Source organism: Anabrus simplex, chromosome 3, assembly GCF_040414725.1.
Source record: "Anabrus simplex isolate iqAnaSimp1 chromosome 3, ASM4041472v1, whole genome shotgun sequence".
NCBI classification, from domain to species: domain Eukaryota; kingdom Metazoa; phylum Arthropoda; class Insecta; order Orthoptera; family Tettigoniidae; genus Anabrus; species Anabrus simplex.
Genome location: NC_090267.1, coordinates 235,219,032 through 235,235,875, shown reverse-complemented (window position 1 = coordinate 235,235,875; position 16,844 = coordinate 235,219,032). Strand labels below are relative to the sequence as shown.

Sequence of the window (16,844 nt, the reverse complement as noted above, 5' to 3'; positions counted from 1 at the left end):
TCGTCAGCCCTGAAGATGGTTTTCCGCGGTTCCCATTTTCACACCAAGCAAATGCTGGGGCTGTACCTTAATTAAGACCACGGCCACTTCCTAACCACTCCTAGCTCTTTCCTGTCCCATCGTCGCCATAAGATATATCTGTGTCGGTGCGAAGTAAAGCACTTGCAAAAAAAATATCGTGAATTCTATTACGCTTCTGCTAAGCCTTTGCGAAACACAAGTTGCAGATCCAATGTAGCCCAGCTAGGACGATGACACAGCGTGTTTTACAAAGTTGCCAAGGCTATCTTTACAAGACCAGGCCAGCGAAAAGACCGTTGGTCTGGGGGATTGGTGAGGTCCAGTTAGTAACTGTTGTGCTTTGTGGGTGGGGGGAAGCAAAGAGAGTCTGAGGGGCGTAAGCTCCCAGGTTAACAAGCCTCTAGCATCCACTCTAGAGTCTTACTAAATTGTGACAAAAATAAGGTTATGGACGAATGTCAAGACAATTTCAAATTACGCGGTTTTAAATTTTCAATGAGGGTGGCGGCCTTGTGGGCACACGATGCAGGATCTATTGCAGGCAACAGAAAATAGTCTTCATGACAGCGGACCTGGCTGACCTAAGCTGGCGAATAGAAACAAATAAAATGTTCACAAATCTGAGATTTATAGTGCCTCCGTTTTCATTCTTCTTCTTGTTTCCATATTTGGCTGCCTCTGGACCACATTGAACCAAAGGCTTTCTCTTCTTATTCTTCTTATTCTCGATCTTCTTATTTTTTCTTCTCCTAGAACCTCTCCATCCTTTAACTTGTAATCTTTCTTTCTCAGGTATGTCCATTTTGGGTCTACATTTTGGTGGTTTCACCTGGAATGTTTTGATGCTGTACACTCAGCTTCTAAATTCTTTTCTGTTGTGAATCATATCTATTGCAAGTCCACTTTCTATTGCATCTCTTTTTATTCTTCTACTCACTTCATCGAAGCTTTCAGTCCAGTGATGTACTTGAATATTTTCTTAGCCGTTTCTCATCCATTCTTTCTAGATGCCCATAGAATTTTAGCATGGTGACAGTGATATTTCGGTTAATTTGTAGAGATTATCATTTTTTCTTTTCCTCAACTCTCCATCAGCATTTTTCTGTGGTCCTAAAATTTTCCTTAAGATTCTCCTCTCCTTTCTTTTCGTGATCCTGAAGCTTGCCCTTTTTATTCATTGTCAGGCTCTCTGAAGCGTAGAGACCTTCTGGCTTTACCACTGTGCTGTAGTGTCTAAGTTTTGCTTTCATTCTTCTATATAAGTAAGAATACTGCTAGGACCAGCTTGGTGGATCCTTGCCAAGCGTAAAGAACGGATCTCCCCTCTACGGTACTCCGGTATCGTTTCACGTCCTTGACACGATACTGCCAAATTATAACTGAAAATCCTTGAGAACATATTTCCATGTAAATTACTAATTCCCTTGTTCCTACTTCAAGTTTTGTACTTCTAGAAACATCATCTCTAATAGTCTTTTTTAAGTGAAACAAATGCATGGTATATAATAAGCATTATTGCCAATTACCCCAACTATAGAAATATAAGATATAGGGGAAATTAAATTTATGTCAATTGTTTTTTATTTTTCAGATCAAATGTGAGAAAAATACCGCATAGATCAACTTAGAAATACTGCGTTGCATCTGATACGAGTACAGATATCTGTACCAATGCAGCCTTTCTACCAGTCCACTTTGGGCAGCGACCAACAACCATTTTCTTCAGACCTATGCACGGCAATGTTGGGAGCTAATATACCCCTGCATAAATCAGAGCATCTTCAAATTTCAACAAGCTGCTGGGAGCAATCACCAAGTTGGGGAAGAGTGATATGCCCCTGGTGGAGTTATTTGGGATTGCGGAAGAAGTCAGGGGAAGTTTTGTCCGAACCTCTGTGAAGGCAGCCGCTGTCAGCGAAATAAAACAAGATAAAGTTACTTCACTGAAGTTTTGTTCAGTCACTTCATGTAATGTTGAGATCTTTCTCTCAGTACAAAAATATTATGCATGAGAGGAGAACAAGATTGTTACCAGAAAACATTGAAACGTTGCTTGTAAATTTTTTTTATAGTAATTGAGTGTGTTATTGAATTATAAGTAATTGAAGTAATTTTTTCATGCCTACTTTGTTGCCTATTTTACACGTTAGTGCCCATTTAAATGCCTATTTTGGCTAATTTAAGAGCCTATATGCCTGCCTATTTTAACTGTTTTTAGTGCCTATAATTCTCGTCTCTAATTATTTCTATTATTAAGTGACTGATCTCCAGTTCAAGGCTGATATGTTGTCGCCTTTCCCTATCGCGATCGCCGGACCTCGTGTTATTTGTGGACTCGTTTCCTCGTGTTTCCCGTATTGGTTCTCTCTTTTGTCCTCTTTTTCCAGGATAACGAGTGCGGGTATTGGCTCACACTTCAGCATTAATGTTGATGTTACTACTGTACATAAATGAGATACTAAGTAACGGAAAGTGTCGGTCTTCAGTAGGTTTTCACCATTGACTTCATTGTCACAGTCACTCTGGTTTGTAAGGTGTTCTGTTTTCTTAAAGTGAAGACAAATCTGCTGAGGGCATCATGCTTGGACCTGGTGATGCAAATCATGTTTGGTGATACTGGCAAGTGTGACATCATCCGCATAGAGTAAGTTCCATGGAATTTTGCGCTGTAGGTCTTGAGTGATCATGTCTATTACACAAATAAAGTAGAGGTGACAAGGCTGAACCTTGATGAACACAAACTTTGATTAGAAAGCTGTCTGATATTCTACCACCACATCCTACTCTACTACCAAGCTCGATAGCTGCAGTCAGTTAAGTGCGACCAGTATCTAGTCTTCGGGAGATAGTGGGTTCAAACCCCCTGTCGGCAGCCCTGAAGATGGTTTTCCGTAGTTTCCCATTTTCACACCAAGCAAATGCTGGGGCTGTACCTTAATTAAGGCCACGGATGCTTCCTTCCCACTCCTAGCCCTTTCCTGTCCCATCGTCGCCATAAGACCTATCTGTGTCGGTGCACCGTAAAGCAACTTGTATCCTACTCTACTACTGGTGTTAACATAGAGCATTTGAACCGAATTAATGAGTTGTTCTGGAACGCCAAGGTTTCTCATTGATACTAAATTAGATGCTGTGGTATGCAGTTGAAAGCCTTCTCAAGATCAAAAAATGCGTTGTGAATGGGCTTTCCTTTTTTCACAGTGCTTCTCAATGAGCTGTCGAGCTGCAAAGATGGTATCAGTGGTTCCAGATCCTTTACTGAAGCCACACTGATTTTGGCTGAGATGCACAATGTCATGCAATCGTTTATCAAGAACCTTTCAAAAATTTCCATTTTGTGTGACAGGAGGCGGATTCCACGATAATTAAAGTACACAGCTGGATCACCCTTGTTCTTAAAAACTGGGATTGTGAGACTTGTCCAGTCTGTGGGTATTAAAAGCAGTTTTTAGCCAGTCTGTTGCTAAATTATTTAATTCTTTGATCTTCCAAAGATCTGCTGGGAGTTCATCAGGTCCAGAAGCTTTCAGGGACTTAATTTTATTAACTGCTTCTGTAGTCTCTTGTGTACTGATAGCTGGAATTGGTCCAGTAGTTGAGTGACCTTCAGGAATAGGTGGATGTTTGAATTCAGTATTCGAGATCTCATTAAAGTGTACGCCAGCATTCCAATATCTTATGTTTCTCCAATAGTCGCCTTTCTTTCTTGTCCTTCACACACATGGAATGGTCTGCATCCTGCGCTGTTCTTTTCCGTACTTTTGCAGGTTGGTAAATCCTCTTTTTCTCCCTTTCTGTATCCTAACTGCTCATATAAGCCCTGAAAGTAAGCAGCTCTTGTGTCTATAGCTTTCTTGGTTTCTTGTCTTGCATTGACATACTCCTCTCAACTCTCTACAATTGTCTGTTCCAGCTATTTTTTGTATGCCTCTTTCTTCTGTTGAACCTTCTGTTGCACTTCACCTGTCCAGAGCCTTGTCTTTTTATCATTAAAGGACAATCATTTTGTAATGCCAAGAGTTGATTTAGCATCACTGGTGTTGGAAATGCATACATTAGTCCACGTATTATCAATTGAAGGATTTATTGGAGGAAATGAGATTTAAGTGAGGGGGGCAGATTTCTGCTCTCTTTATTTCCACCAAGTTATCTTTTCAGGCCCAGTCAGATGAAGGCTTTTCCTCCACTTCCAAATTTTTATGTTAGCAACGAGCAATTTGTGCTGTGGAGCCACCTATTATTAATCTATCCCATTTCCCAATGGGTTCAAAACCTTTGTTAATTAGAAACTTAATTATGATGCTGCGTGGTTATTTGTACGAGGACAAGGCAAATGAAAACCTTAAAAATGTGATAAAAATTAGAAATGTCTTGCTTTGGTTCTGTCAGATACTAATGTTACAAAGGCTTTAATGAATATCCTATAACTGGCAAAAACATGCATATAAGCAACAAATAATCAAAGTACCAGTGTAACAATTCCTGCCCCACTTCATACATGCGTGAAAGAAGAAGATCGTTGCGTTATCGGATTTTTAAGTAGTTAAGACCTACTGAAGTTCTTCGACGAATGGTGATTCAGTTTGGTGATACACGTTTGTCACAATAGCAGCATGAAAATGTTCGACCCATAGTGCCCAAGCAACAGTTGTGACCATCGAAGACCTTCATTTTGAGTGTCTTCCTCATCCACCATATTCACCACACCTCACCCCTAGTAATTACCAAATGTTTGGGCCACTCATGGAGTTTCTGGGAAGAAAGACATGCCGTCTGAATGAAGATCAAGGCAATGCATTAGTGGCTGTGCAGCCATGAAAGGATTTTTTTTCTTTCTGAAGGATTCCATGCACTTCGTAAGCATTGGAGAATTTGCATCAAATGTAATGGAGGCTAGTAGAAAACTTTGTGTACCACGTTACCTCATAAATTGAAAAAATTTATATGGCTCATGCTTGTACTTGGCTCTTGCTTACCATATTAGAGGTGAACAGCAGATAAACCCCTAGGCAATACAACAGTAACACAAGATATGCTTACTTAATTCTCTCCCAACATCTCATCTAGCAAGAGGTAAAACAGTTCAGTTTACTTTTGATTTATCATGTAGTAAAAGTTTGTTTGTTCGTTCAGTATTTCCAGAATTCATATTGGTTGACTATAAGCCAGTTAAAGATACTGGCTTAATATCTGAAGTAAGAGTTGGTATATTTTTACTAATGTATCTGCTTCTTTTCCAGCTTGTATGTCCATGTGGTCATATTTGTGGTGCTCCAAACAAATCCACGGTTTCTTCACGAAACAAGGTGCCTCCTAAAGTCAAACTTGGTGCTACAAGTACAGAGGTAAGCATTTCCAATAAACTTGAATTTTATTAAGAACTACGGAGGTGCAAGTTTCCAGGTCAGCTGTGATAAAATGTATTTTCTTTTGTTTGTACTTCACCTGATAGTTTCACTCCTATAGTCTTTGTTGGTCTACCATTCTTTCCCTTGTGCTGCAGTAAATATTACTGTATGTTACAGTACATATTGTCTGATATTTTGTAAACCAGTCCTGTACTGCTTGGAACTTGATGATCTGTCATTTGAACAAGTGGAGAATTTGTTAAATCATGAGATCCATTGGAATTCTTGAGCAAATTGGTAGTCTGAACTTTATTTTCTTAGAAGAGCTTTTATTTTTCCAAAATTAAGTTATTCATAATACTCACTGGATAAATTAAGAAATGGATATGGTATATTAATACTTGGTTTCAATTTTAATTTTAAGATAATATTAGTCGAAAGCTGAAACTCCCAGGGTATATTAATACTTGGTTTCAATTTTAATATAATATTAGTCGAAAGCTAAAACTCTCAGTATCATCGCCACCAATGATTCTTCACTCCAGCAAGCCGGGTGTGGAAATGAACAGGCTGCAAATTCTTCTGTCCTGCTACCAGTTGTCTTCCAGTATTTTCTCCCATTCGAGGCCTCTCCAAGCCATATCCTTTTCCACCTACAGTAGAAGTCCGTTATAGCGAGAATTCATAACAGCGAAAAATTTACGCGCTATAGCGGATTGTCGTTATATCCGATTTTTGTATAAAAGTCGGAAAATAATTCATGCACTTTAAAATCGGTATGGAACGGCAATCAATTTGTTCAAAACTTGCGTTTCCGCAGATGATATCCACAATACGGCTTACTTGTTTGTTATTTTTCGTAATCCGATACTACGTGAAAGTGTGTGTTTAATTTCATTATGAAAAAAATATAGTTCCGTATTTCTCCGAATCCAAGATGAACCCCACTTTTTCCTTCAAAAAATTTAAATCAGGCTCAAAAGGAAGTTAGTAAAATCGTACAGGCCTACGCATTTTCGACTACTTTTAGACGCCGAACATTGACTTTCTTCACGCCGTATTTCATTCTTTTTTGCGGCTCCACAATTATTCTTTATTTCCGCGGGTATAAGGACCATAAACTTAACATTTGCATCATAATACCGAAGAGAACTCGTTGAAAATTTTCCGGCAATACCTATTCCATGCGTCTCTACAATACAACGATACATCAGGAAATTATTCTTGCTGTCTATAAAACTGTTACTTTTACGCAGCGTCAGATATAACCGGCTACCGCTACACGCAAGTCTTGCTTGTCGGGTGCGGCCAAATTCAACGGCTAGTGATGTATAGGCCTAATTGCGAACGTTGAATGTCAACGAACGAGTTTATTGCGCCACGGTACGGCCAACCGCCCTTGCGTTTTTAGTGCACATACCTCACAATTTCATCGTCGACTTCTTTAAAGCGTCCTTATTGTGGACCACTGAATGCATTTTTTGTACAGTATGCATTTTTTAAAACTCTTTGTCTTCACGCTAACGCAGTTAGGCCTATGCCGTATTTTCTTGCGGCTGCACAATTATTCTACATTTCCGAGTGTTTAATAAACATTCACTTAAAATTGGCATCATATTATCGACTAGAACCCGTTGAAGATTTGCAGGCAATGCCTTTTCCACGTATCTTTACAATACGACTATCCATCACGAAAATATTCGTGCTGTCTATAAACTTTAATTTTACTAAGCGTCAAGTACAATAGACGCGTTATGACTCTGCCACTGAGTAGCCATGACTTTTCTAAGAATTCGAAGGGTTGCATGTTTGATGCCATTCTGCAGATTTGAGAAAAACACAGGCACACACTGTACAACCGGTAGCGATGTGTAGTCAAATACAGTAGGATCTCTACTGTATTTGGTGTAGTAAAGAAGCGGTCGTCAATGAGTTCTGTGCGCGTGTGAAAAGAAGCAGCGTGGTTACCGCGGTAGTTGCCAGTGGTATCCATTATCTTCCTGTTAGGCCGCGAATGCAACAACCCTTGAGTTTTCGCATGAGATTCTGAGAAAAAAAGTCTTTGATTCGGAGAAATACGGTATCTCTCCAGAGATTTCTGTGACAAACGCCTCAGCTTTCTTCTTCAAACAGCGTCACCTAACCTAACCGTATATGTAGCCTATCATGAAAACATATTTGAAATGCATGTAGAGAAATAACCTCCTCGCGAAAAATGTACATGCAAATAGCCGTAACTAGACGCGAGAAGATATGAAATATCCTCTGAAATCAGTGATGCACTCTGCCATATCTTACGTAATTACCGTATATAACATTAAAATTAAGATATCGTTTTTTAGTCTTTATTTTTACGATTTAACAAATGTTATCGGCCACGTTATTTACGCATTTATTACGAAAACGTGTTATCCTCTTTCATTTCGAATTTTCTTTAGAGAACAGCAGTCGATGAGTATTACTAATCAACTCCAACATCGCCTTTGAATGCCAACGAGAGAAGTCGCAAATGCACAAAGTGAGAAAACTATACCGGTACCGTACCGAAGATGATCGATCGCATTTTGTTGCAAACGTTTGTTTTCTTATTCAAACAGCGTCACGTATCCTAACTTAACCGTACTACACGAATGATGAAAACACACTTCAAGCCGCGGTAGAGAAATTATACCTTTCTCGCTATAAATTTTCATAATAGCCTTTCCGTAATTTAACCAGACGCAACAAAATACAAACTAACCTATGAAATCAATTAAGCACTCTGCCATATCTCGAGGTGTATCCCATTCTTACTTAATTGCAGTATTTAGCCTCAAAATTAAGCGGTCGTTTAGTCAGCCTTAATTTTTAACGAGTGAACAACCGTTATCGGACACGTTATTTACGCATTTATTACGAAAATATGTTCTCTTTCATTTCGAATTTTCCTTACGGAACAGCTGTCGACGGATATTACCAATCGACTCCGACATCGCCTTCGAATGTCGACGAGAGAAATCGCTAGTGCACATAGCGAGGAAACGATGCCGAAGGTAATCGATCGCATGCAATATCATCGCGGGGGTGCATAAATATCGGTAACGAAAAAAATCGCGCGCGCTTAATCGCTCGTAATAACGGATGCGCCAGTGATAGGGTTCTCGCTGTAACCGAAGGACGATACACAGGTTAATATAGGAATTTTGAAGGGACAGAAAAAGGTCGTCGCTATAACGGAGTTCTCGTTATATGCCGTACTCGCTATATCGGACTTCTACTGTACTTCATCCGCCCATCCTATCCATTCATGCAGCCAGCCAGCTGTCCATCCATCCGTCCCTCCCTCCCTTGGTCTGCCTGTGGTCTTTTACCAGATACTTCTCTTTCAAAATAGTCTTTGGATGTTGGGGTTGATGCCATCTTCATCATCTGACAAAACCATTTCAACTTTTTTTACCTAAAGAACTTTATCTCTGTTGCTTGTGTCTGGCTGTTGTTGCTTTTAGTCAGAGTAGGGTTGGCAGGTTCATACAATGACGCTAGCTTCCTGGGGGAAGCTTTTGTCCTGTAAAACCTGTAGGAGAAAACTGTAGACATTTGTAGATGCGTGAAACCTTCTGTTAATTTCTTCAGTTAATTTGTTGTCTGTTGACAATGCTGCCAAGATATATAACCCTTAGCATGTTATGACCGAGCAAGGTGACTGCGTGGTTAGGGGCGCGCAGTTGTGAGCTTTGCATTAGGGAGATAGTGGGTTCGAACCTCATTGTTGGCATCCCTGAAAATGGTTTTCCGTGGTTTCTCATTTTTACACCAGGCAAATGATGGGGCTGTACCTTAATTAAGGCCATGGCCGCTTCCTTCCCACGCCTGGTCCTTTCCTATTCCATCATCGCCATAAGACCTATCTGTGTCAGTATGACGTAAAGCAACTTGGGGGAAAAAAAAAAAGCCTGGTATGATAATAAAGTAGACCGTGCAGCCATTGACTCCATGCTGAGTGTTGGGCGGCAGTCAGTAAATCCGACACCACTGAGGAGGGCCAGCAGCGTTAGGCAGAGGAGTCTCTAGTGGAGGAAATGCCTCTTATATCCGTCTTGTTGGTGGGCAGCAGCTCCAAAAGAACTGGCGTACGGCCAAAGAGGACTTTGTGCATCATAAGGACCAAGGACCAGACAGCAACATGCATAGCTGGAGCAGCAGAATGGTTGTATTGCTGTGATGCAGAAGGCCATAGAAAATCATTGCATTGTATTTCCCAGGATAATCATCGTAGCTACAAATTTTAACCACTGGCCCAAGTACGAGTGCTCCTTGAACCGGGCAGGGGTGCTAAGAATCTCTTGGTCATACAGGAACATATAACCTACAGATGTGGTGCTGCGATGCAGAAGGCCATAGAAAACCATTGCATTGTATTTCCCAGGATAATCATCATAGCTGCAAATTTTAACCACTGGCCCAAGTACGGGTGCCCCTTGAATGGGGCAGGGGTACTAAGAATCTCATGGTCAGCCAGAAAAATATCACCAACAGAAGTGAGATGGCCATCATCATGGGGGGATTTCATTGCCAAAGTTAGCAGAACAAGAGTAGAATACATCATCGGCGGACATGGCCTTGGGGATGGAAACAAGTGTGGGCATCGTCTTATTCAATTTTATCTTGGAAGAGGATTTTGCTGTCATGAATACCTGGTTCAAACTACCACCTAGAAGACTTTACACTTGGAAGTAGTTTGCAGACAATTATAGTGATGCAGTCAGAAACCAAATCGATTTTATTTTCATCAACAAAAGGTTCAGAAACAGCATGTTCATAGTCAAAACCTACCCCGGAGTAAATGTACCATCTAACCTAAACACTGTAGTTATCCAGATACACATGAAACTAAAGAAGCTTGTTAAAAGTAAAAGGAAATCTGTTTTGATTTAGACATAACAGTAAGAGAGGAAGTATGCATAACATTGGTGGAAGTCCTAATGGATATCACAGGAAGGGTTATACCTAGCAAGTTGGCTGTGCGGTTAGAGGTGTGCAGCTTTGAGCTTGCATTCGGGAGGTAGTGGGTTTGAATCCCACTGTCGGCTGCCCTGAAGATGGTTTGCTGTGGTTTTCCATTTTCACACCAGGCAAGTGCTGGGGGTGTGCTTTAATTAAGGCCACGGCTGCTTCCTTCTAACTCCTACCCCTTCCCTCTTCCATCATCACCGTAGGACCTGTCAGTGCGACGTAAATTAAGTTGTAAAAAAAAAGGAAAGGTTGTAGATATTGAGGAGACATGGGACAGCATTAAAAGTGCAGCTGACGGATGACATTCTGCATTGATGGACTAGAGAAAATCATTCAAGAATAAAGACGGAGGAAAGTATGTGTTGGATAAGAGGATCAAAAAAGAAGTAATAGCTGCCAAGGAGTGGCTGAATTTGAAATGCAAAGATATCTAGGAGTTTCACGACAAACACGACCATTTCAGTGTTCATCATAAAATCAGGGAAGCAACGAGCAAGTACAAACAGAAGCCTACTTCATTCCTCCTCAGCAGTGATGGAAACCTGGCAATGGAAAGTGGGAGAAGACAACCCAAAACCTGATCATCTGGAAGGATTACATTGAAGAACTATTCCTTGATGAATGACAGAACAAACCAGACATGAGCAGAACATTAGGACCTTCTTTACTTGTGAACAAAGTGAAAAAGGTACATGAAAGATGTACAAGCAGAAGGGCAACGGGCCCTGATGAAAACCTCATAGAAATATTGAAGGTGATGGGTGAAGTCATTCCCGACCATTTTTCCTGATCTGTATTTGTGAATTTAATTTTCCTACCCCATTCCTCCGAACGTCCATTTTTCCAAAAGTATTTTTCTTTTGAATTATACATGCTCATTCTTGAGCATTGATGAATTATTACATATTGCTACGTTATTGTTCTGTTAACATTTTCTGTGCCATGGACATAAATTCTAGTATTATTAGTTCCAAAAGAGAAGGGTTGAAGCTATTATATAATGGCTTCATTTATTATAAAAACAGATCTGTTAATCAAGATCAAATTAAATGGGAGTGCAAGAGAACAAGGACAAAGAAATGTTCAGCAAGAGCCATCACACTCGGCTATGGAGACATCCTGAGGGAAATAAAAGGGTGATGTAGAATTGCCCTATACTCATTCTCCCAACAGGGAAGAGATCACAGCAGAAGAAGTAAGAGCTAGTGTCAAGCGCAGAGTCCAAGGTAATCCAGAATTGCACCCAGCTCAGATTTTGCACGCTGAATCATATTGTGTTCCCTCTGAAGTTTCAATGTTTTTACTGGAACGAGAAAATTAAAAAGAAACAATTCACAGAGAGAGGAGGCATGTGTGTTTGAGTAATCAGTCCATAGACTGGTTTGATGCAGCCCTCTATGCCACCCTGTCCTGTGCTAACCTTTTCATTTCTACGTAACTATTGCATCCTACATCTGCTCTAATCTGCTTGTCATATCCATACCTTGGTCTACCCCTACCGTTCTTACCGCCTAGACTTCCTTCAAAAACTAACCGAACAAGTCCTGGGTGTATTAAGATGTGTCCTATCATTTTCTCTCTCCTTCTCGTCAAATTTAGCCAAATCGATCTCCTCTCACCAATTCGATTCAGTATTTCTTCATTCGTGATTCTATCTATCCATCTCACCTTCAGCATTCTTCTGTAAAACCACATTTCAAAAGCTTCTATTCTCTTTCTTTCTGAGCTAGTTATCGTCCATGTTTCACTTCCATACAATACCATGCTCCACACGAAAGTCGGCAAAAACATCTTTCTAATTCCTATATCAATGTTTGAAGTGAGCAAATTTCTTTTCTTAAGAAAGCTCTTCCTTGCTTGTGCTAGTCTGCCTTTTATGTCCTCCTTACTTCTGCCATCGTTAGTTATTTTACTACCCAAGTAACAATATTCATCTACTTCCTTTAAGACTTCATTTCCTAATCTAATATTTCCTACATCACCTGCCTTCGTTCGACTGCACTCCATTACTTTTGTTTTGGACTTATTTATTTTCATCTTGTACTCACCCAAGACTTCATCCATACCATTCAGCAACTTCTTGAGATCTTCTGCAGTCTCAGATAAAATAACAATATCATCGGCAAACCTCAAGGTTTTGATTTCCTCTCCTTGGACTGTGATTCCCTTTCCAAATTTCTCCTTAATTTCCTTTACTGCCTGTCCTATGTAAACATTGAAAAGGAGGGGGGGACAAACTGCAACCTTGCGTCACTCCTTTCTGAATTGCTGCTTCTTTTTCAAAGCCCTCGATTCTTATCACTGCAGACTGATTTTTATACAGATTGTAGATAATTCTTCGTTCTCGGTATCTGATCCCAATCATCTACAGAATCTTAAATAGCTTGGTCCAATCAACTTTATTGAATGCCTTTTCTAGATCTACAAATGCCATGTACGTGGGCTTGTCCTTCTTGATTCGATCCTGTAAGATCAGACGTAAAGTCAGGATTGCTTCACGTGTTCCTACATTTCTTCTGAAGCCAAATTGATCTTCTCCCAACTCAGCTTCAACTTGTTTTTCCATTCTTCTGTAAATAATACGCGTTAAAATTTTGCAGGCATGAGATACTAAACTAATGGTGCGGTAGTTTTCACACCTGTCAGCACCGGCTTTCTTGGTAATAGGTATAACAACATTCTTCCGAAAATCGGATGGGACTTCTCCTTCTCATACATCTTACACACTAAATGGAATAACCTTGCCATGCTGGTTTCTCCTAAGGCAGTCAGTAATTCAGAGGGAATGTCATCAATTCCAGGTGCCTTATTCCTATTTAGGTCACTCACAGCTCTGTCAAACTCTGACCTCAAAATTGGGTCTCCCATTTCATCAGCATCAACAGCCTCTTCATGTTTCAGAACAAAATTATCTACATCTTTACCTTGATATACCTGTTGGATATGCTCCTGTCATCTTTCTGCTTTGTCTTCTTTCCCTAGAAGTGGCTTTCCATCTGAGCTCTTAATATTCATACACCTATATTTCCTTTCTCCAAAGGTTTCCTTGATTTTCCTGTATGCAGTATCTACCTTTCCCAGGACCATACAACCTTCGACATCCTTGCACTTCTCCTTCAGCCATTCTTCCTTAGCTACCTTGCACTTTCTATCCACTTGATTCTTTAATTGTCTGTATTCCTTTCTGCCCTTTTCATTTCTAGCATTCTTGTATTTTCGTCATTCATCAATCAGGTCTAGTATCTCCTGAGTTATCCACTGATTCTTAGTTGATCTTTTCTTCCTTCATAACATTTCTTCAGCAGCTCTACTGACTTCATTTTTTATGACTATCCACTCTTCCTCTATTGTGTTTTCTTCAGCCTTTTCATTTAGCCCTTGTGCAACATGTTCCTTGAAACAATCCCTGACACTCTTTTCTTTCAACTTGTCTAGATCCCACCTTTTTGCATTCTTTCCTTTTTTCAATTTCTTCAACTTCAGATGGCATTTCATGACCAACAAGTTGTTGTCAGAGTCCACGTCTGCTCCTGGAAAAGTTTTGCAATCCAACACCTGGTTTCTGAATCTCTGCCTAATCATACTGAAGTCGGTTTGATACCTTCCAGTGTCTCCAGGTCTCGTCCACGTATACAGCCATCGTTCGTGGTGTTTGAACCAAGTATTGGCAGGGACTAAATTATGATCAGATCAGAATTCAACCAGCCGACTTCCTCTTTCGTTCCTTTATCCCAATCCAAATTCTCCTCCTGTATTACCTTCTCTTACTTGGCCTACCACTGCATTCCAGTCTCCCATCACAATTAGATTCTCGTCACCTTTTACATATTGTATTAAATCTTCTATCTCTTCATATATTCTTTCGATTTCCTCATACAGCCAGGCTGAGTGGCTCAGACGGTTGAGGCGCTGGCCTTCTGACCCCAACTTGGCAGGTTCGATCCTGGCTCAGTCCGGTGGTATTTGAAGGTGCTCAAATACGATAGCCTCGTGTCTGTAGATTTACTGGCACGTAAGAGAACTTGTGCGGGACAAAATTCCGGCACCACGGTGTCTCCGAAAACCGAAATAGAAGTTAGTGGGACATAAAGCCAACAACATTAATTATTAATTACGATTTCCTCATCATCCGCTGAACTAGTAGGCATATAGACCTGCACTATTGTGGTGGGCATTGGTTTGGTGTCTATCTTGACGACAACAATTCTTTCAATATGCTGGTCCTAGTAGCTTACCCGCTGCCCTATTTGCTTATTCATTATTAAACCAACTCAAATCAAATCAAATCAAATCAAAATCTCTTTATTTGCAAATGAGGTGTCTACCTCGGTGGCAAATGGTACACTAAAATACATTATTGTCAAGCACTAAATATTAAATTAACAAGAGAAGAAAATTTTTCCTATAATACAATATTATAAAATTTACGCTAACAATGTTTTCTATTAAACACACAGCTCATCCTTAATAAATTTATATTGTTTACAAAATTCTAATTATAATATCTCCTGTACTACTTACAAATATAGTCAACTGATATACAGTATGTGGAATTGCTTCAAATGATACTATAAAACTGGTATAACATTAATATTTACATTGCATTTATTTATTTACTATTTTTTTTTTTTACCCGTTCTGGATCCTAAGTAGCATAACGACCTGCTGCGTCTTAACCAGAGCCCCTTTTGCCACCACTTTTCAGAGTTCCTGAAGGGCCTTCACAGCTACCGTAGCGGTCCCAGGGCCCTCGAAGTCCCCACTGTACTTCACCCCTACAGGCAGTCCCCTACTTTGGCTGTCCAAACTCCTTAGACCAGGGGATGGAATTAATTTATTCACACACATTTTTTTTTTATTTACAATAACCTGCACCGGTCGAATGCCCTCTAACACTTCATTTATTTTCTCTGTTGCTGTTTATTCTCTTCTTGAATATCTGTACAGATTTTGGAAAAGGATCAAACACTACCCCTGGTAAACTGTTCCACTCCTTCACACCCTTCCCAATGAATGAAAATTTACCCCAATCGCTTCTGCTAAAATTCCTTCTAATTTTATATTTGTGGTCAGTCCTGCCGATATAATTATTTTCCAACTGAAGCCTCTCACGGATATCTCCCCATGCTTCTTCTCCTGTATAGGCTCTATATAATCCTGTAAGTCTAGTTTTCTCCCTTCTCTTACTTAAACTTTCCCACCCAAGTTCCTTTAACATTTCTGATACACTACTCTTTCTCCTGAAATCCCCTGTTACAAATCTTGCTGCTTTCCTCTGCACACTATCTATTTCTTTTATTAGGTATTCTTGGTGAGGATCCCAAACACTGTTTGCATATTCCAATAATGGACGAACCATACTCAAGTAACTTTTTTCTTTTAATTCTTTGTTGCATCCTTTAAGTAGCCTCATTATGACATGTAATGATCTGTATGCTTTCCCAACAATGTCATCAATATGACCCTTCCAGTGCAAATTACTTTCAAATCTCCTTTCAAAACTCCTGCATAATCAGCCAAAAGCTACAGAAAAACCATGCAAGGCAAACGATTTTTGTTATATGACTTCTATCATGAGAAAGAAGACAATGAAAATAGTATTAATATGTAGGACAAAAGAAAATTTGCGTATGTTAATTGGAAAGCTCAGAGTGATGCATTGATGGTACGTACAAGTTCAGCCCTCCCATCGTCATGAAACTGTTCATGTTACTCGGCATAATCAGAAGACTTGGAGCAGACAACAAAATTCTAATGTGTATGTCACTAATATTTGCTTTATTGCCCAATAAATAACAAAACTCTTGCACAACACTTTGGGAGGAAATTTTAAATTCAGCACTCAACTTCGCTGTAAATACGACACAACCATTTCGGGTAATTTATGATTTTGAAGTCAGTATAATTAATAGTATGAAGACGCTTTTACCGAACTCTTGCTTCGTTTACCACTTGGCACAGTCAGTACTGTATTTACTCGTGTATTAGACCCCCTCGCATATTAGACCCCTCCCTAGTTTTTCAAGACGAAGAAAATGAAAAAAATAAATCCGCCATACAAGACCTCCCAACGTTATTTGTCAAAGAAGGACAATGATTCCTGTTTGAAGTGGATTCAAGCCTTATTGCAGTTCTGATGATATTGCACAAATTTGTGAATAGTTAAGTCTGTGCGACCCGCATAGTGAAAACAGTGTCAAAGTCCTGCAGTACATCTGTGCTTAGTAGTTACAAAATGTCCACCTCTGTAGTGTAGGTATACTGCAACTCTGATGACGTTGCACAAATAGGTTTTAATTTCATGTCCGATTTCCGCATTGCAAACATGCATCACCGTCAGCACCAGATGATGATCCAAGCCCCTCATAGAGTAGGTGCGGTTTAAAAAGACATGCAGCTTACCACCAGTCAGTCTCTACTGTGCAAAATTCCGAGTCGAAGAGCAAGTAACCAAGTTAGTAAAAATACGCATTAGCATCAGCC

At 39.9% G+C, this 16,844-nt stretch overlaps 1 protein-coding gene across 1 annotated transcript in view; it reads left to right on the top strand.

Moving 5' to 3' along the window:
* The window catches only part of crm (cramped chromatin regulator), a 350,810-nt gene that overhangs the window by 238,364 nt on the left and 95,602 nt on the right, over nucleotides 1-16,844 (top strand). The window contains exon 9 of the mRNA XM_068226835.1: nucleotides 5,262-5,366. Within this exon, the coding sequence (XP_068082936.1) occupies nucleotides 5,262-5,366 (105 nt within the window). The remainder of the gene's footprint in view (nucleotides 1-5,261; nucleotides 5,367-16,844) is intronic.